The sequence below is a fragment of the Aulostomus chinensis genome, unplaced genomic scaffold (assembly GCF_037954235.1).
Source record: "Aulostomus chinensis isolate RoL2024-O1b breed Wild unplaced genomic scaffold, RoL_Achi_v1.0 HiC_scaffold_31, whole genome shotgun sequence".
In the NCBI taxonomy this organism is placed as follows: Eukaryota; Metazoa; Chordata; class Actinopteri; order Syngnathiformes; family Aulostomidae; genus Aulostomus; species Aulostomus chinensis.
In genome coordinates this window covers 76,619-96,662 of record NW_028234173.1, presented here as the reverse complement: position 1 = coordinate 96,662, position 20,044 = coordinate 76,619, and the positions used below count along the sequence as shown (strand labels likewise).

The window sequence follows — 20,044 nt, the reverse complement described above, 5'->3', positions numbered from 1 at the left end:
TAAATAGTTGTACTTACCGGTCTCATAGTGCTGGCCATCTTTCATTCAAAGTTCTGACACAGGAGAAGTTGTGATGATCTCTTCACGCCGGATGGCAAAGGTGTCCTTCATGGTAAAAATGTTAAATGGACTCAATTTTATGAAAAAAAAAATTCTACCTTAGCGGTACACAAAGCACTTTACAGTGTCACCTCATTCACCCATTCATACAAACACACTAATGGTGAAGGCTGCCATGCAAGGCACCAACCTTCTCATCAGGAGCAATTATGGGTTCAGTATCTTGCTCAAGGACACTTCCACATGGTCACTGGGTCGAGGATCAAACCAGAAACCCTTAGGTTGTTAGACGGCCACTCTGCCCCTGAGCCATACCGCCCAACATGTCCATCATTTGCTGATTAATAAGGGGGATGTCTCTTTCAGCAGAGGTCTTCTGGAAGTCCTCTACCATCTCAGCCCTCTTAGTCTCCAGAGACTCCTTTGTTTCTCCAATAGGAGAACAGGGGAGGAGGTTGACCTCACCTCTCCTACGTCTTTTAACATTGGCCCTTGGTGCAGTTATTTCTGGGTTTGTTCTGCTGCGCTTCCTAGAATTTACAGCTACATCTTTGATGCCAGCTTTAGCTAACTTCTTTCTTTGTTTCCTATTTTATGTCTCAGACTATTCTTTCATCCATCCCACCCAGTGTTAGTCTTCTCCTTCAGACAGGGATGTTGCAGCCTTTCCAATTTGTGTGCTACAAGGATATGCCTTCAGTCAATAGATTTCTTCCCCCATTGTCTCGAGTATGTCGTGTTTTTGATCACTAGGGAGTCTGATTACTGTCCCATCTTTGTCATATGCTGCATTACCTCCTCTTAGTACATGTTCTACCTCATAAGAAAGTGTTGGAACAATAAAAACATCTGGCCACTGACTATTGTGGTGTATCTGTGTTATCCGTGCTATCAGTCAGAATGATTGTGTCATCAGTGCTAGTTGAAATCTGGTCCAACTCAACTAATCTGACAACTTTGACAGATGCTCAGGTGTTCTGGTTCAACAAAATTACACAATGCATTATCAAAGTCTGGGTTGTGAAACTGAAGCCGAAAGTCAAAAGTCAGCTTTAGCCTAGTTCTGATCTCATCAGTGAGGGCTTGTACACTACTTGGGCGAGATGGCAAAATAAGTCTTTCAGTGTTATCGGTATCAAGGATGACCCTTAGCTTCAAACTCTGTGTTGCCTCCATCTGAGGTAGTAGTTCCTGTAACATACAGGATTCAAATATTCTAGTTATTTCAACACATATTGAGTTGTCATGTAATGTGACATATGTTTTACCTTTACATTGACTGAAGGGCTGGGGAGATCCGCTGATGTTTCAGTTTGCTTCTTTAGTCAGACACTGGGATGAAATGTTTTGTTGTTAGAATAAGTTAATTTGCAATCTTTTAACCAAAATGTGGCATGTGGTCAGAGAGCTGGGAGAGAGATTTTACACTATGACCCTTCGGTTGATGCTCCACCATTTTGTATGACCTCAAGTGTTCAACTTACCAAGTATCATGGTCTTTCAACATAAAATAAATGCTGTTTCTGATGAGTAGTACATTTCAAATCTCTTTGAACTCTGGCAATGCAGCATAAGCACCAGTACATACAAAGTGCCAATTACAAAGTTTTTGCCATCAATTGATACTTGTTTTTTTCCATATACAGTGTTGCTGTCGGCAATACCTGGGATAAATGATTGTGTATCTGCAGGTAATCATGCAATGTACAAAGACTCAATTTTGGATGTCAGTACAGGTGGTTTGAAAAACTTTGATGACGACAAGTAAAAAGCTATCATGCTTTGATGTCGCTCTGACAAAGCTTTTAACAAGTGTGAGACATGGCAAGTTGAAAGACATCCTTTACGTCCATTAGAACTTCCCAAAATGTGTCTCTTTCTGGGACTTTTGAACCAATGAGAGAGGCAACAGTCTAAGCAGGGCATGATTTTCATGTCCATTGCCACCAATTGTCACACGACTGGCAAAATTTGTGGGTATTGGATGAGGGCAATCAACTTTGTCGGAATGTTGGTATGGAAAGTGCAATATTGCTCTGTTTAAGTATATTAGAGTAAATATCTTATAGAAATTAAACCTTTTAAGCAGTGCGCCAACTCCACTGGCACAACACCTTCAAACAGGTCATGCAGGAGGTCAGGTGGGAAGCCTGTGACAGGGTGGAAGTAGGAGAGATGGTCAGAAAGAACACAACTGTTTTTAACACCATAATTTTCCTCACTGCCATCTATCTGAAACTGATTTACAAGATTATCATGAAAATCTTTTTGTTCTCATCACATTATGTCCTGTTGCAGCATTTTTTGTTTGCATTTCTGTTTGTGGGGCATGACAAAGCCTGCAGAAATGTGTAGACCTGAAGCTGTCATTGAAACCTGCAAGCCCATGGGCAGCAAGTTTATCTGCCACAACAGAATAGATGGTGCTTTTAAGACATTCACCAAGGGTATCAATATAGACATCTACTTCTTCAAGAATTTTTAGATCATTTAAGATTGGTGACAACATTTTCTTATACCCAAACAGACGTACGTCATAAGTATTGTACAAGAGAGAACTGGAAGGTTTGCCATTGTCCAATAAACTGCAAGAACTGTATGTATTTTCTTTGAGGTACCAAGTGGGTTTGTGATCTCAAAATCATACACATAAAGTAATATTGACAGTTTTATTCAGTCTTGTGACAGTAGAACATTTTCTTGGTGTTAGGATCCTTCACAAAATGACATGAAATGTCCAGGTATCTGTGTGGGTGCTTGTTTAACTTCTTAGCACATCTGGGGTTTTTTTTTCAGCAAAGATTGCAAAGATGTAAGAATTGGCACAAACATGTAGGTGTGTTTTGATGATTCAATTAAATATTCCACAGGCTTGACATATGGAAAGTTTGCTTCATAGTATGATTTTTCTCATCTTAGCTGTTGACAATTGTCCTTAAGATGTGACACATTTATGTAAAAATTTCTATCAGAAACTGCCTGACAATTCTCACCGACCAGTTCGTCGGTATACAGACAGCTGTGGACAGTTCTGCTTTTTTAGTACATCAACAACTGATTTTCTAAGCAGAGGTTCTGATAACAAAAACAGATGATCAATATGCTCAATGATATCCCGTGTTGCTCTCTGGGACACATGGAGAATGCTCTGCATTTTAAAGAAAAAGCCAGCCAGATTGTACTGCAACTGCCTCAGTTCTACTGATACCGCAAGTGGATGCCACTTGGTTTTCATGTCATGACTCTAGTGATTCAAGCTGCATTTCATCTTTTTGGTTTGTCCGGGTTGTGGGGGCATCAGCCTCAGCAAGGAAGCCCAGACTGTCCACCAGCTCTTCCAGGGGAATCCCGAGGCGTTCCCAGGCCAGCCGAGAGATATTATCCCTCCAGCGTGTCCTGAGTCGGCCTCGAGGCCTCCTCCCAGTTGGGCATGCCTGGAATGCCTCCCGAAGAAGGTGTCCAGGAGGCATCCTCAGTAGATGCCCGAACCACCTCAACTGACTCCTCTAAACATGGAGGAGCAGTGGCTCTACTCTGAGCACCTCCTGAATGACTGAGTTTCTCACTCTATCTCACCCCACCCCATATTCCTGGAGTACCCCCCGCAGGGTGCCCCTGGGAACACGGTCGTAAGCCTTCTCCAGATCCACAAAACACATGTGGACTGGTTGAGCAAAGTCCCATACCCCCTTCAGCACCCCAGTGAGGGTGAAGAGCTGATCCACAGTTCCATGGCTGGGACAAAAACCACTCTGCTCCTCCTCAACCTGAGGTTCGACTATCGACCTGACCCTCCTCTCAAGTACCCTGTCGTAGACCTTTCCAGGTAGGCTGAGGAGTGTGATCCCCCGATAGTTGGAACACACCCTCTGGTCCCTTCTTAAAGATGGGGACCACCACCCATCCATCTTCCATGAGGAGTCTATTGAACCGTTCTTTGTCTGGTACTTCAACAGTTTTATCCAAATAAGCCGCGGACTGTTATATTTGAAAATTTACAGGGAGGCTTGTCCACTTACTCTAAATGAATTACTATTTTCACACATGCTGTGTATACATTTGGACAAGAAAAGGTTCAGTTAAAAATTCTTAAACTTTATTTTATCATCAAGTTTTGTGCTATGTAGCTTTGAAAAAATAGCTTCCTTAACTATTTTACCAAAATAAGCTACCAACCACTATGTTATAAATTCTTACAGGCGGACTTCAAACAAAGCCAGACGGGAGCTGTGCTAGCAAACCCCATGTGCTAGCTTGTTAACTCTTTGTGCTAACGAGCACAATTTTTCTTCATATCAGCAAAATAGTAAAATAAATTCACCTGCAATTTCTGTATAAGCATTTACAATAGTTAAAGAAAAAAACATTTATTTACCTTGTAATTTTCACGGTGTAGTCGCTAAAATTCTTCTGTGTTGAATCTTGTCTCTAATGCCGGGCAAGTCTGGGCAACACACCTTAGCACCGTGTGCAAAGCTCACCAATGATGTCAGAAATTGGAGGGGTTTTATTTCTTTGGTCTGAATCAGCGATCACAGCTTACACAGTTTAAAGCAACAATACTCAAAATGAAAGATAAACATATGTGTACTTTTTGAAAGTGTGTTAGCAAATCAAAATTTTCACTTTGGATCTACGTAACTCAGTTTACTGATGCTGGAGGCTACCGTGGTTATTATGGGATTCAAGGTTTTGCTTGAGGATACTTTAACATTTTGTCTGGAGAAACAGAGTTTAAAAAATAACCTTCTGATTGCATTACTATCTCCTGAAACATGCTACATCTGGACTTCAGTTGTAAAATTGTCTGCTAGTAATTATTTAAATTTTATCTAGGAGTGAAAGACCAAGAACCGTCAGCACCACTGGGCCTGATGGGGGCGGATAACACTTCCAGGCAGTACCGTTATGTCAGTGGTCAGTACTTCTTTGAGTATCTGGTGGTGGTCAGCCTCAAAAAGACCAAGGATGGCAGCAGCTATGAACCACAGATCACCTACCAGTTCCCCAAGGTCAGTTTGATTAAACTTGAGAACAAAACCTGGTTTGGCTCAGTGGTCTGCAATACACTGCGGGAAACCCTGGTCGTAGTAGTTATTGTTTGCTTTGTATTACTTATGGATATCATTTGTAGAAACAGATTTTCTTTGTGTTTTCAATTACATTAAGCTTTTGGAGCCTTACCTGTCTAAGCTTACATCAGTCTTTTTTTTTTTCCATTTTCAGTCATCCAAATCTAAACTACCATCTTTTAAATCTACTAGTGGTTGGCTGGCAACATAGAAATATGAATATGTCGCAAGCCTGGTGGTATTTTAACTGATTGAGTAGATGTTTGTGTATTCAGAATGTTTATTACCTAGTCACAGAGAGAGGCTGTTTGTGTGTCTAATATATTTTGATGATTCAATGATTATTACTTGGTTGCAGAGAGCATTACAATACCCAGTAATGTGACAACATGTACAGTAACGTACAACATGACAATAACATGTGCTGCCTGCCTTTTGTTGTGACACTGTTTTGTGTACAAATTACTTTACTATCAACCTGCCTCAGTCAAAAGAATTTGCAGGAATATGAAATGTTTTTGAAATGACACAGGGTAACTGAGTTACAATTTCTACAAGTTTTTTGAGATCATTGTTGCCAGTGCATTTCAAACTGTGTGTGTGTGGGTGTGTGTGTGTGTGTGTGGTTGGGTGGGTGGTTGTGCCTGCACGTGCATGCTTTTAGAGAGATGGGATGGCCAGATTTCAGAAGGAGGAGGAGGAACGGACACTCAAAGCAATCACTCTCTTTTGTTTCCCAGAGGGCATAAACTGGGCTCCTTTGACAGAATACCACAGGTACAACTGAACCTATGTCAGATTTTTTAACCACTTGATAAACCTTGGTCATTTGTCCATGGCTCACTTCATTCTGTTCAACTCTTGCTGTGGCTTTTTTGTGTCTGTTTGCAGTGAGACATTTTCTTTTGTGTTGACTGAGATAGACGGCAGCAGAAGAAACGGTTACTGCAGGAGGCTACTAGTGAGTATTTTGTTCATACACACATCTATGATATTTTTAAAGTTTCTAATTTGTTAAAATATCTTTTTTTTTGCTCCTTCTCACGGAATGGTGAAATACTAAACTATAATTGTATTGCAGCTCAAAGTGGTTGATAATGAAGAAAAAAAAACATTAACAGCATGTTAAAAAAACAGTAAAATCAGGACCAGAGCCAAAAGTCACAAGCAAATCATTAAAAAGAGTAAAATACATTAAGTTTTTTTTTTTTTAATGGTGCAAGCGCAAATGCAAAACAAAGTAAAGGCTAATGTAAAGAAATATGTTTTAAGCTTTCTTTTAGAAAACATATTGTGAGCCAGCTTCCTTGATATCTAGGGCTACCGTCTTCCGCAATTTTTGTACATAATTGTCAAACAATAGCCTCTGTACACAATGGAAAGGGAAATGATAGTCTTAAAAGGTTTGATCTAAACAAGTTATCACAAACATTATCACAGTTCCAATAAGATGAAGTTTAGATTGTTTCATAATCACCAAATCTGTAAGCCAGTAAAAATTATGTTTTTTTAAAAATAAAAGAAAACAAACACATTTCATTGCATGATAATCAATCTTAAGAGAGGTTAATAATAAAACAAAAAATACCTAAAATCATTGTTACACTACAAAAGACTGAATTTGTCTTTTATCAAAAATCAAGTTAAAAAAATGAGAGTACAGATTATGCAAAAAAACATTTATGGAATGGTTTTGACAAGGAATAGAAAAAAAGTGAAACTTTTTTCATGAAGAAAAAATAGAGCTTTTCTTTTTGTTAAATGTTGTTCAGGTATGGACTACTTAGATATGAACTGCTTCTATAATGTACTATAATGTAGAACGTGTAGCTGTAGTCTGAAGCACCTTTTGCTGCCATTGTATATGATGTATTGAGTATGTACACACATATGACTATGAATTAAAATAAACTGAACTGCACTCCTTTTTGAATTGAAGCTTTCACAGGGTTCCCTTTGTTTAAAATTCTGTTGTAAATATGCTTTTCATTCTCTAATCTGCAGCCTGGAGGGAAGGGGGCTCGCCCTCCTGAAGCTTACTGCATCATCAGCAGCCTGGCTTGTTTTGGCCTCTTCTCCAAGGTGATTTGAGCTCATGTTTGCAAAGAAAAAAAAACGTTAATAATTTTTTTTATTGATTTTGCCATTTCAGACATTTTTGACATAATTTCCAACACACAAAGGGACAGACAGTGCATATGCATCCTCCCTATAAATTTGAGTGTAGCAACATCCTGTCCAATAAAACCTAGAAGGAAAGAAAAAACGGTTTTAGCGTGTGATCTCTGTTCCCCACACTTTCCAATTTATCAAGATTCTCGCCAAGGCTGCCCACTGTCTCCTCTATTTTTTTTTTTTATCTCTTGAGCCTTTAGCTAAAAAAAAATACAGCAGTCCACAGATTTCATCCCCATTACAATTAAGTCCACCATTCACATTTATCATTATATGCAGATGATATACTTGACTTTATTTGTGAATTGTCGCAGTCTCTTCCTCATGTCTTCAGGTTGCTCACAGAGTTTAGCAGTATCTCTGGCTTCAAAGTCCATCCATCCATTTTCTTCCACTTATCCTGTTAAGAGTAGCGGGGGGCTGGAGCCTATACCAGCGGCTTTCGGGCGTGAGGCAGGGTTCACCCTGGACAGGTCGCCATCTTTGAAGTCAACTGGCAAGAGTTGTCACTTCTACCTTAGTGACAACAGAGAATCTCATTGTAAATCAATTTAAATATTTCGGAATTGACTTCTTTCCTAATTTGGAAACTACTGTGGAGAAGAATTACATTGTAGATCTAGATAAAATCAGAACCAATTTAGGAAAGTGGATGCTAAAACCTGTAACTTTTGAGGGTAGGATCTCAATTCTAAAAATGATGATACTACCTGTGATTATCTTCACAAGCTCCATGCTTCCTCTGAATCCACCAAAGGGTTACTGGGATAGACGTCATAGTTTGATTGGTGAGTTTATCTACCCTTAGAATTCATTTCTATATCAAAATGCAATGAATTTGCAAAATTCTTTCGTGATAAAGTTCAAGATATTAAAAAAGCTATCATTTCTAACACACAAATGATAGCCCAGCATCCACCTGAACACCTAGAGCTGGCACATTTCACTCCTGTCAGTGACAAAACAGTCGAAGAGATTATTTCAGGTCTGAGTTCATCTACGTGCTGCATTGATGAGTTACCCACTAGATTTCTAAAGACTGTGCTGAGCAGCCTGTTACCAAAAGTTACCCATTTAGTTAACATTTCACTAGAGACTGGAACATTTCCAAGGGCCCTGAAAACTGCGGTCATTAAGCCTCTTTTAAAGAAGAGCACTCTTGATGCCATGGTTCTGAACAACTACCGGCCCATATCAAACCTGCCATTCCTAGGAAAAGTCCTCGAAAAAGTTGTTTATCAACAACTCACTGACTTTCTCCTGTCCAACAATGCTTTTGATACTTTCCAGTCTGGCTTTAGGCCCCACCACAGCACTGAGACAGGTCTGATCAAGGTGATAAATGACATCCGCCTTAACACAGACAAAGGCAAAGTCTCAGTCTTAGTCCTGCTTGACTTGAGTGCTGCCTTTGACACAGTTGACCATGAGATCCTTTTACAGAGGCTAGAGAATTGGCTAGGAATCTCTGGTTCTGCTCTAAACTGGTTCAAGTCCTATCTTGAGGAGAGAACATACTTTGTTGAAATTGGAAATTGCACCTCAGACAAAATGGCCATGACCTGTGGTGTCCCCCAAGGTTCAATCTTGGGGCCCCTCTTGTTCAACCTATACATGCTTCCACTAGGCCAACTAATAAGCAGCCATAATGTGTCCTACCATAACTATGCAGACGACACTCAGATCTATGTGTCTCTGACAGCAGGTGAACATGGACCTGTGGATTCACTCTTCCACTGCATCCAACATATAAGCATGTGGATGCAAAACAACTTTCTCCAGCTAAACTCAGAAAAACGGAATTAATCGTTTTTGGGCCACAGAAGCAAAGAGAAAGTGTGATCAGTCACCTTGAATCCCTTTCTCTAAAACCAAAACAACAGGTTAGAAATCTGGGGGTAATATTGGACTCAGATCTTAACTTTAACAGCCACATAAAGTCAGTAATATCAGCAGCCTTTTACCATCTAAAAAACATTGCCAAAATCAAAGGTATAGTGTCTAAACCAGACTTGGAGAGACTAATCCATGCATTTGTCTCCAGTAGGTTAGACTACTGTAACGGCCTGCTCACTGGTATCTCTAAACAAGCTGTTAAACAGCTACAATACATTCAGAACGCTACAGCTCGAGTCCTGACTAGAACCAGAAAATACGACCATATTAGTCCAGTGCTCAGATCTCTGCACTGGCTTCCTGTTGCTCAGAGAATAGACTTTTAGACAGCTCTGCTTGTATACAAGTCTCTTCATGGTCAAGCACCAAAGTACATCTCTGACATGTTAGACCCATATGAGCCCTCCAGGTCTCTGAGAACCTCAGGTAGAGGTCTCCTACAGGGGCCCAGAGTCAGGACTAAACATGGTGAAGCTACTTTCCAGTTTTCTGCAGCTAAAATCTGGAACAGTCTTCCAGAAAATGTGAGACAGGCATCAACTGTGACAATGTTTAAGAACAGGCTGAAAACTACTCTGTTCAGTCGTGCATACGACAGCTGAAAGTATTTTATCTGCACTCTTGTCCTTTTCTTCTCCTTTTCTTTAAATTAATGATTCTATTTATGTTTTATGATTTTATCTGCCTTTTTGTGATTTTCAGATTTTTCTGCAACTGTAAAGCACTTTGAGTTGCCATGTGTATGAATTGTGCTCTACAAATAAACTTGCCTTGCCTTGCCTTTATATGGAACCACAAGAAACTTGAGGATCAAAACCCTGCAAAGAGAGAAATCAGCTGGGGGCTGGGGCCTGCTTTGCAGATCACTCAACAGGGAGGGAGGGGTTGTCTCTTTTTGTTTTGGTTGTTGTTAATTTGTTGACATGTCGCTGCCATTTGGATGTTATGCATAAGAGGTTATGTATATCGAATGTGGAGCAATGAATGTGGGTATGAGAGCATGTGTTGTTTTGGCTTATTCAATAATGCCTGTAGACATATAGTTGAATGAATGTTGGGGTGTGTGGGTGGGGAGGTGGGACTCTAAGGCATAAGCAGGTGCATAAAATTGGTAATGGTAAAAACCTGTTTTTCATTTTCGGATATTATGTACCTGGTGCTTTTTATCTCTCCCTTTTTTCCTCTATCTCCTTTTTTTCTCTTTCCTTCAAAAATAGATATTTTGTATTTTCCTTCACCTTATTCTTGGTGGTTCAACATACCAGTGTGCAAACCCTTTATATTTCCAGGATATTCATTATCAATTTTTTTAATCAGTTGGGTTTTTTAAAATCCATACATATATCTATTTTCTACCACTTATCCTGTGAAGAGTTGTGGGGGGCTGGAGCCTATCCCAGCAGCCTTTGGCCGTGAGGGGGGGTTACACCCTGAACGGGTCGCCAGTCCATCACAGGGCCAACACATAGAGACAGACAACCATTCACACTCACAGCCACGACTATGGTCAATTTAGAGTATCAATCAGCCTAGTCCCCTCTTGATGTCTTTGGACTGTGGGAGGAAGCTGGAGTACCAGAGAGAACCCACACAGGAACAGGGAGAACATGCAGACTCCACATAGAACGATCCTGTGCTCAAACCCAGAACCTTTGTGCTGTGAGGCGACAGTGCTAACCACTGTGCCGCCTCAAAGCATGTTGGACTTGGATGTTGGTAATCAGCAATTAGGGGCTCAGTATCTTGCTCAAGGACACTTTAACAAGGTCATCAGGTGAAGTGAGGATTGAACCTGCAACTCTGCGGTTGCTAGACGGTCACACTACCTCTGAGCCATGCTGCCCCTCTTTTTAAAATCCATCCATCTATCCATTTTCTTCCGCTTATCCTTGTTAAGGGTCACTGGGGGGCTGGAGCCTTTCCCATTAGCCTCCAGGCATGAGGCGGGGTTCACCCTGGACAGGTTGCCAGTCCATCGCAGGACCAACATATAGATAGACAACCATTCACAGTCACAGCCACGCCTACAGTCAATTTAGAGGATTCAATTCACATAGTCTCCACTTGCATGTGTTTGGACTGTGAGAGGAAGCTGGAGTACCCAAAGAGAACCCACACAGGGACAGGGAGAACATGCAAACTCCACACAGAAAGATCCTGTGCCCGAGCCGGGACTCAAATCTGGAATCTTCTTGCTGTGAGGTGACAGTGCTAACCACTGCACCACCGTGCCAACCCTTTTGAAAATCCATTGTTTCGAATTTAATTAAATTGGGAAGAGAAATAAGGGGGAAATAAAATCAATGCTTGTAAAAAAAATAAAAAAATAAACAAACTTTTTTTCTAGTCAGGAACAAAGATTCAAGATGAGTGGACAAATTTTTGTTTTATGAGTTCTGATGTAGTTGTTCAAAGACAAAGTTATTACATATTCATCCTAAGTGTTCCAGAGGTAGTGCAAGGCAGCAATGTGAGTTGTAATTTGTTGTCATGAAACTGTAGTAAATTTGGAAATACATGCACAGAGAAGATGTTTTTGTAAAACCACTGGAAGAGTAAACAATGGTAGGATTTTAAAGACCTGTTTCATGGTGGCTATCTGATGCACCATATACAGGCCCTGAAACTAGGGGGCACTCTGAGAGCACATACTACCACTGAGGCAAGCAGCCAAAAAAACAGTTTGACAGATCTATCGCAATTAGATGCATTCGTGCTAAATTTTGTTTGCAAGTTTGGTAAAGTTTGGCCTCATAGTTATTCCAGATGGACAGGCAGACAACCACAACTGAAAACTTAACCCTCTTACCGGAGGTAATTTAGAAGTGAATTCAGAGAACGCAGGCTTCCACTCAGCGCAATAGTTCATTTAAATAAACTTTTATCTGGATGCACACAATCCTAAACCTTTATGAATATGGATAATATTAATATGCCTGAATAGTTCTTAAAAGTTCTGGCTTCATTTTCCTGGCAAATAAATGAAAATATCAAATAATCTTGCAAATTCTACTAAGATCATTCATTCTCAAACTGAATGGCCCAGCCTCTGTCCTTAAAGCCAGTGGACAGAGTACTAACCAGTGGGCATTAATGAATAAGACTGTGGACAATGTTGAAGAAGTTGGGTATCATTTGCATTTATTCGTGGTCTATCTTATGAATGTGCTCTGATGTTTGTGTGTTTGTGTTGTGTCCGTGTGTACGTACCTGTGTACTTGCAGATATTTGACGAGGTTGAGAAGCGACGTCAGATCTCCATGGCGATGATCTACCCATTCATGCAGAAGCTGCGGGAGGCTCCATTCCCAGCTCCGGGAAACACAGTGGAAATTAAAAGCTTCATTCCTGAGTCGGGCACTGAGGTCAGAGCAAAACCCATCACTCAGCTTTTACAGTCCACTTCAGATTTGATAATATTGATATTAAAAGCATATTGACTTGTTTTTCAATTTCACAGTGACCAAGCACCATAAAGATAACTTAATAATCTCTTTTTTTATATTAGCAGCATGAAACTCAATGACCTTAGATTATACAGTAAATGTTGGGCCAACAATATGTCAGCAGCAGTTTATTTAAGAAAACATCTCTTTGATAAAGATCCACAAAAAAAAATGCACCAAAAAAAGTCATCAATTTTCTTTTAACGTAAATGAGAATAATGATATAAAAAATTCACTATTCATTTTGCAGATCATATCGCACTTGCAATATTGTTGGAAATTATTGCAGGTATATATTTTTGTGTCACGTTTCTTGCATTTGGGCTTGAATGTGTCGTCTGCTTTGTGTGATAACTTGCAGGAGAACTACTTTGCATTTTATTGAGGAAGAGAAAGAGAGGAGGGTGCAAAAATACATAGGTTGTATGGGTGGTATCAATGTGTGAAAAATGGGTATTGGTACTGTTTTGAGAACTGGTATGTATCAAAAAATTGATTCATATGACAAAGCTTCGAGCAAGACATAAGTACTCTTACCATGAGCAGGAGTGTGATGTAACCCAGTAACTTCATATCCTCCAAGTGGGTGTGTTCAGAGGGTTTAAGTCTCAACCTGTCCCGCATTGCCTATCATAACCCTCAGAGCAGAAACCTTAAACTTTTCCCATAAGACAGTGTACAATGTTTCAACAGCTCAGACTCGTCTCATGTATTCACCGATGCTGGCTTGTGTTTTTTTTAGTGAGGCCAGCCTTCCAAGTGAAAGAACAAAGACATTGTTCTTCAACCATGTCAAGCATGAATGTGATATGAAAAAAATCCTCCCTTTCTTTTGAGATACAGAAGGCTTTAGGGCGCTTAGAATTGGTCTAGTAACAAATGAAAATAAGGCACATGTCAGGCTATTACCACTGTTGACATGTTTTTGACAGTGGTGACTCTCTACTAGATCATCAGGCTCACCCGGCCCTTGGACTCCTGGCTGGAACACGTCAACTTTGCTGAGCTCTTCAGCTGTCTTGAAGATGAGGAGGTGTTACTGGTGTTTGCTGCTGCTGTGCTGGAGAGACGGATCATTTTCATTGCTGATGAGCTGGGGTACTCTGTGACACACACACATCGCATCCAGATCAATGTCATAGAGAACTAAAGGTCATATTTCAAGCTTGTTAATGCCAACCTCACCATAGAATAGCACATTTGCAGAACACTATGTGTTTCTTCCATGACCGGGATAAAGGTTTACACTGGTCATGTCATGTCTTCCTACAGCTGTTAGTTCATGAATTAGTCAACTACTCATTTTAGTAATTACTACCTTACATTTTCGTTAAGCTCTTTTTTTAACCAAATTAATTTTGGCAGACCATTATGTCATGGTAAGACGTGATAGTAGGTCACAAGTCAAAAAGATTGTGAATCACTTAGTTAACAGAAGATAAATATGCAACTTTTTGGGGGGGGGGGCATTTTATGCCTTTTTTTAAAGAGACTGTAAAGAGAATTGGAAAACACAGGGAGAGAGAGTAGAGGAATAATTTGCTGGGAGGGACTCACTACTGTACAGACAGAATGGTGATTGAAACTTGCATTTTGTCACCTTCTTAAAATAATTGCTGAAGTCATTTTTTCTTAAATCAACTCCTTATGATGTTTTGTCTGCATTTTTTGTATTTTCTGAAAATCTTAAAAAAAAAGACTTAATTGATTCTTTTAAGAAGGTGACAATGTGCCAATTTTAGTGACAAAGTCATTATGTATTAGAACTACCTGGAACAAAGAATGTGTGCACATTAGCATGTTCAGACCCATGGATATAAACATTTTCAACACACATTTGATTTATTTTGATATCAAACGAGTGAAATTTAAATGATCAGGCCTAACCGATTCCAATGTTAGAGCAGAAAAAAATCACAAATTATCAATATGTGCAACTGCTATGGTGAATTTTTTTGCTGGCCTGAAAAGACGCTCTCTATGTTCACAGTGCACCAATTTTGTAGCAATTTGTCTATGTAAAGGTAGATGGCTAACTTCTTTAAAAAAATTCTGATTTTATTAAAAAATATTTAACATTGCCAGTAGCCATAGCCAGTTAGATAAAAAAAACAAAGGGATTACAAAGTGTCGGTAGTTTTATTGTAGTGTTCATAGTGTTGGTTTTAAAAATATTGTCACTTGCATCCTCTTCACCACCGGCAAGATTGTTACAGCTCTCACAATCTGGATTGTCCACATGCTCTTCATCAGTCCTGATCACAATGCAGCCAAGACTATGAATAAAATGTCACCTTCCATACTTCCTCTTTTAAATAATGTCAAGACACCTCTGATTAATGAGATAATTTTGTTCAGTGTGAAGCAATAAGTCTAACAGCTGTAAAGATAAATACTGTGATGACACACGACGTAACAAGCAAAACCCAGTGGCTTTTGTACCTTTGTCCATTAGAAAGAAGTTCACCTCAGAGAAATGATTGTTTGTAAATGTGATTGGCTGGTCTGGCTACTCAGGTGCATCCCAAATAAAACTGCAGTTGCAGGCTCTTTACACTTTATGTGATTGAATAGACTTTTGCTGTAACGTCTTTGATCCAATGGGAAGTTAGATTTTTTTTGTGCAGGGTGATTACATACAGGTATGTCTGCGTGTCAATCCAATTTGCATCTTGCAAATCGGAAGCACCTACTATCTTCGAACTAAAATATTTTTGAGTTTTGTTTTGTGTCGTGGGACACAGGCGCAAGCCATCAGTATGGTTATTTTGGCCACCATAAAGCAGCATATGTACACAGTATGAAGCCCTTGCTAATTACCAAGCTGATAACTTGTGTTTATTCAATTTTCCTCATACAGTAACGAGCACAAACACAAATCACCCACACGTAAACTTGTTAGTAATATGAGACAAAACTGAGCATGATATTTAGTCTCAATATAAAATTTTGTGGCAAAAACCTTATTGATAATATTATGAAAACTGAAATATATATATTATGATGAGCTAACACCCGGACAGTTTGATTATAATTGGTCTGATATAATCTCTTATGTCTGCAGCACCTTATCCCAAGTTATTCACGCAGTAGCAGCCCTCCTTTATCCCTTCACCTGGCAGCACACCTTTATCTCCATTGTTCCAAAGATCCTGATTGACGTAGTGATGGCACCCACCCCCTACCTTTTGGGCGTCCAGAAATGCCTGTTGGACCTGGTAACTGACCAGAATGATGTGAGTTATTGAAGGGGACATAACAGAACACCTTTAAAAGGAAGCAAAGTTTTATTCAGTCTACACAAAGTACTGGTTGCTGCATTTCAGTGGGATGAGTCTTAGATGCTGGAGTGACCTTCTCTGCTGTCTTTAATATAGCTGCTGTTAGTGGACTTATCTGAGGATAAAAAGGACACCTTCATCATTTCAGTAAGACACTACTCACTCTATTGCATCAACTTAAAAAGTACTAAGAATGGAAATATATATCTTTAAATTAACACATTTTTAAAAATTCACAGCCATTTTTTTTTCAAAGTTAATACATTTCATTTTTCATTTTTTTGAAATGATGCTTTTCTAGATTGGTGATGAGAGCTCTATTCTGCCCCCAAAGCTCCAAACTGAAATATTGCAAGCACTCAGTCACAGAAAAAAAGCATCAAGTAAGTCATCCAGGCTCCCACAGGCATGCACCCTGGTAAATGTAGTCATCACAGTATGTTTGTGTTTTGTTGCAGCTGCAGAGGAGCTGAACCGAGTGGTGTCGGAAGCCTTTCTGCTGTTCTTTGTGAAAACAGTCGGTCATTACATGTCATATGTGAAACTCAGTCCTGCTGGAGACCAAAGTATATTTGAAAAGAGAAGTTTCTACAAAGCCATTGAGTCTAAGACAACTCGGCATTTTGTCAAGAAGTTCATCCAGACACAGATGTTTGACCTGTTTATCCAGGAGGTGGAACAGCAGCAGCCTGGACCCCAGCAAGGTGAGGAGTATTAGAGGTCACATTTGTGTTTAGCTTGTCCTTCCACTGTGGCAGCACATACACGCTCAGAGGCATGGGGGGGATGTCTCACAGTGGGGTGAGAAAAATCATCGACAAGAGTATCTGCACAGACTTTTGAATGTCTTGGGGCAGATTTTAATTTGAAAGCAGCAAGGTATCACAAAAAAAAGACTTATCTAAGTAAAGAACACCTCTAAAGTGAGGATAATTCTCTCTGAGGGACTAATGCATGCTTTTATTCGTAGCAGGTTAGATTACTTTGATGCTCTTCTCTCTAGTCTACCAAAGAATCCAGTCAGTCAGCTGCCATTCATGCAAAGACCGGAAGGGGAGCTCACATTACTCCCATTTTAATTCTTTACTCTGGTTTTCTGTTAGTTTTTTGTGTAGATTTATAAACCCATGTACTAGCTTGCACCTGACAGTATTTCAGAGATGCTTTGGTTTACAAACCATGAAGGCCCCTCAGATCATGTGGTTCTTTTCTTTAGGCTGTTCTACAAAGAAGTAACAAAACATTTCATCAAGCTCCTTTTTTGTATTTATGCTCCAAGATGCTGGAACAGGCTTCCTGAGGAGCTGAGAAGAGCGATTGTACACAGAATCTCCCTAATAGATTATTCAGGCAATTTTATGTACTATTTTGCAGTGTCAACAAAAGTTGTAAAAAAGAATGTGTCTGCCCTGAAAATATAATCATGCTTCACTTCTCCACCACATTTATTCACAATTAGCCTGGTAGTTTTTACAGATGTTGCCAGACATTCCTTTATCATGTAACCTTAAAAAGCAGCCCTCAATTATTTACGAATAAATCCAACCTAAAGGTTTAGCAGCAACCTTTGACACATTTACTGATTCAAACTTTTCTTTTACAGGAATTTTTCACCAAAAGATCATTGAATATCAGGAGAAGAAGAAAAGGGACAAGACAAAGAAAGACTAGCTCTTAACATGGGACTCTGGGTGTATATAAATATAGGAAAAGATGAGAATGATGCACTGTGTGTTTCCATTTGTGAATATTCTCAGTCATCCAGGTCATCGTAATTCTCAAAAATGATCAAACTAGGCAACTGGACTCACCTCTTGTAAGTGAAGATGTTTAGCCTCTCATCCAAGAAGCTCCTTCAGTTCTAAATTTCTGATGGAAAGTATCAGGTATGTAATCACCCAAGGGGGCAGTGGCAAAAAATAAGTGGTCATAAGGCCAAAACAATAGGCTCACATGACCACCTAATGTCCCTATTGTTCTGGCCTTACGACCTCTCGTAAACACCACTGGGTGATTATATACCTGATACTTCCCATCAGAAGTTTAGAACTGAAGAAGCTTCTTGGATGAGAGGGGAAACATCTTCACTTACAAGAGGTGAGTCCAGTTGCCTAGTTTGATCATTTTTGAGGACTGTGTGTTTCCTCATTGTCAGATCTTTGTTGTAATAATATACCAAAGTGTGACTTACTGTAATGCTGTGTTGTCTACTCTATGAAACACTGACACATGGAGATTGAGTTGGTTATGTTGGTTCTCAGTCGGTGGTCACAGACTCTCGCTGATGAGCAGAAAAATAATTCCAAATGAAGACCTTTTTTTTTTTTTTTTTTTTTTTTTTAACTCCATGCACCTACAGTCTGCTTGGTGGGCTACCAGTCCCAAATGACTGGTAGCCTTTTGGGATTTTTGGCAGCAATCTAACACTATTCTTTCTTTCATTCTTTTTTTTATTGTGACTGTCTTCCTTGAAAGTAACCTGAAACCTTCTATCTCATTACCAAAATTCAATAGTGTAGCTACTTTGACTTACATCATCTGACCTTCTGCAGTCAGATGTTCCCATTTTCAGACCAGACAGTAGAACTGGAGTGGAGTGAGATGCAGGCTAAAGCAGCCACTCAGTGAATGGCAGTTTTTGGCACCTCTTGATTTGCTGTCACTTTTCAGCCCTCAAGTTTGCCACTTAGTTATAGCCAGATCCATTTTTTAATATCACTTTGTCGCTTAAGTGGATTTGCCACCTTCAATATTGGAAAAATAAGGGACACTTGCCTGGAGACACAAATCAAACAAGGTCCTCGAAATATTGATGTTGAATTTTCATGCACCAGTTTCAAAGTCTTATTTGGTCACAACATGAATGTCAGGAGTCAGTAAGCGTAAAGCAGAGTAGCATGAATTGTATTAATAAATTGCATTCAATAAATCATAGACAAGTGCAAAGTGTTTGGTTTGTTACATTAACTGTTTCAGTGTAGTTGAGAAAAGAAATAGCCACAATAATTTATATGTGAAAAGTAAGTTCTCTTTGCCTCGGTGTTGACAGCAGCAACCATCACTTTGAATGCATAAAATGCATGTTTGGCCTTATTTGTGTGATCTCAGCAGTGCCCTGAGAGAACCCCTTACACTTTGACACAAACTGGCTTGGTCTCAAGGGCAATCTTATTACATTTTTGCTGTTCATGATGGAACAAAATGTTTTTGGCCAAAAGGGTTTTCCCCGCCAACAATGCTAACTATACGATAACTTAGCAATAATGTGTTTTTACAGTGATGTGGTGTCACCAGGAGCTCAGGAAAATGGACATTTATTATTGGTTGAGGCACCTTAGCCAGAGAGAGTGGGCAGTCACTCAATGAAATGATTAATGATGACATTTTAAATTCGAAAGGTCAGTGTTGCATCATAACGTCATGCAAAATCTTCTCTTGCTGTTATTCAGTGCCATATCAGGAGCGTCAATGAGTTTCCTTGTCCAAAAAGCATCGCTACCAGGCACTAGATAATAAACACACTGACAGCAATAAGTGTGCTTAAAATTGACTCAAGAGACCAGATACATGTGAGTGTGTGTATAAGATCAGGAAGTCCTAAATGTCCCCAAGGGACAATTTGCTTTGCCGCAGTTGTCAATACTACCAACAGCACAAGTAATATATTTAATACACTGGTAGTGGATGTCATCATTTGCAGCGACTTAAGTACAACCCCTACTCCTGCTGAGACAAAAGACTGAACATATCAATTTTATTTGGCCCTTTGAGAAAACATATTCTTTGTACCTGATGGGAGGAGTCCAAACTCAGCATGATAATGAGGATTTGCCAGGACCCTTGCACTCTGTATAGCTCTGACTTGGAAAACCTGGTCCTCCAAATCAGTATACATGGCCTTCTTGTGAAGCTTAATTCCCAGTCCCATACTAAGGTTGCCAAATCAGCTGCTCGTGGAAAACATTAACATATCATCAATCGGAAAAGAAAAGATTTCCAGTAGTGACCTGTTAACGTTAACACCAATTACCCTTTAGAAGAACAACCTCTGATTTGCCCTTTTACAAATGGAGAGAGAGAGAGAGAGAGTGTGTGTGTGTGTGTGTGTGTGTGA

The 20,044-nt window shown here is 39.7% G+C and overlaps 1 protein-coding gene across 4 annotated transcripts in view; it reads left to right on the top strand.

Annotated features, from left to right (window-relative positions):
• LOC147238261 (DENN domain-containing protein 2D-like) overlaps positions 1–18,271 on the top strand; it is a 44,696-nt gene extending 26,425 nt beyond the window's left edge. For 3 of the 4 annotated variants that reach the window (XM_086198255.1, XM_086198254.1, XM_086198258.1), the window contains 10 exons: positions 4,897–5,072; positions 5,797–5,909; positions 6,024–6,093; positions 7,137–7,214; positions 12,428–12,568; positions 13,599–13,747; positions 15,714–15,885; positions 16,027–16,077; positions 16,232–16,634; positions 17,534–18,271. In XM_086198255.1, the coding sequence (XP_086054381.1) occupies positions 4,897–5,072; positions 5,797–5,909; positions 6,024–6,093; positions 7,137–7,214; positions 12,428–12,568; positions 13,599–13,747; positions 15,714–15,885; positions 16,027–16,077; positions 16,232–16,634; positions 17,534–17,601 (1,421 nt within the window). In that variant the 3' untranslated portion in view covers positions 17,602–18,271. The remainder of the gene's footprint in view (positions 1–4,896; positions 5,073–5,796; positions 5,910–6,023; positions 6,094–7,136; positions 7,215–12,427; positions 12,569–13,598; positions 13,748–15,713; positions 15,886–16,026; positions 16,078–16,231; positions 16,635–17,533) is intronic. The other variant, XM_086198257.1, reaches the window with a different exon arrangement.
• The last annotated feature ends 1,773 nt before the right edge of the window (positions 18,272–20,044 follow it).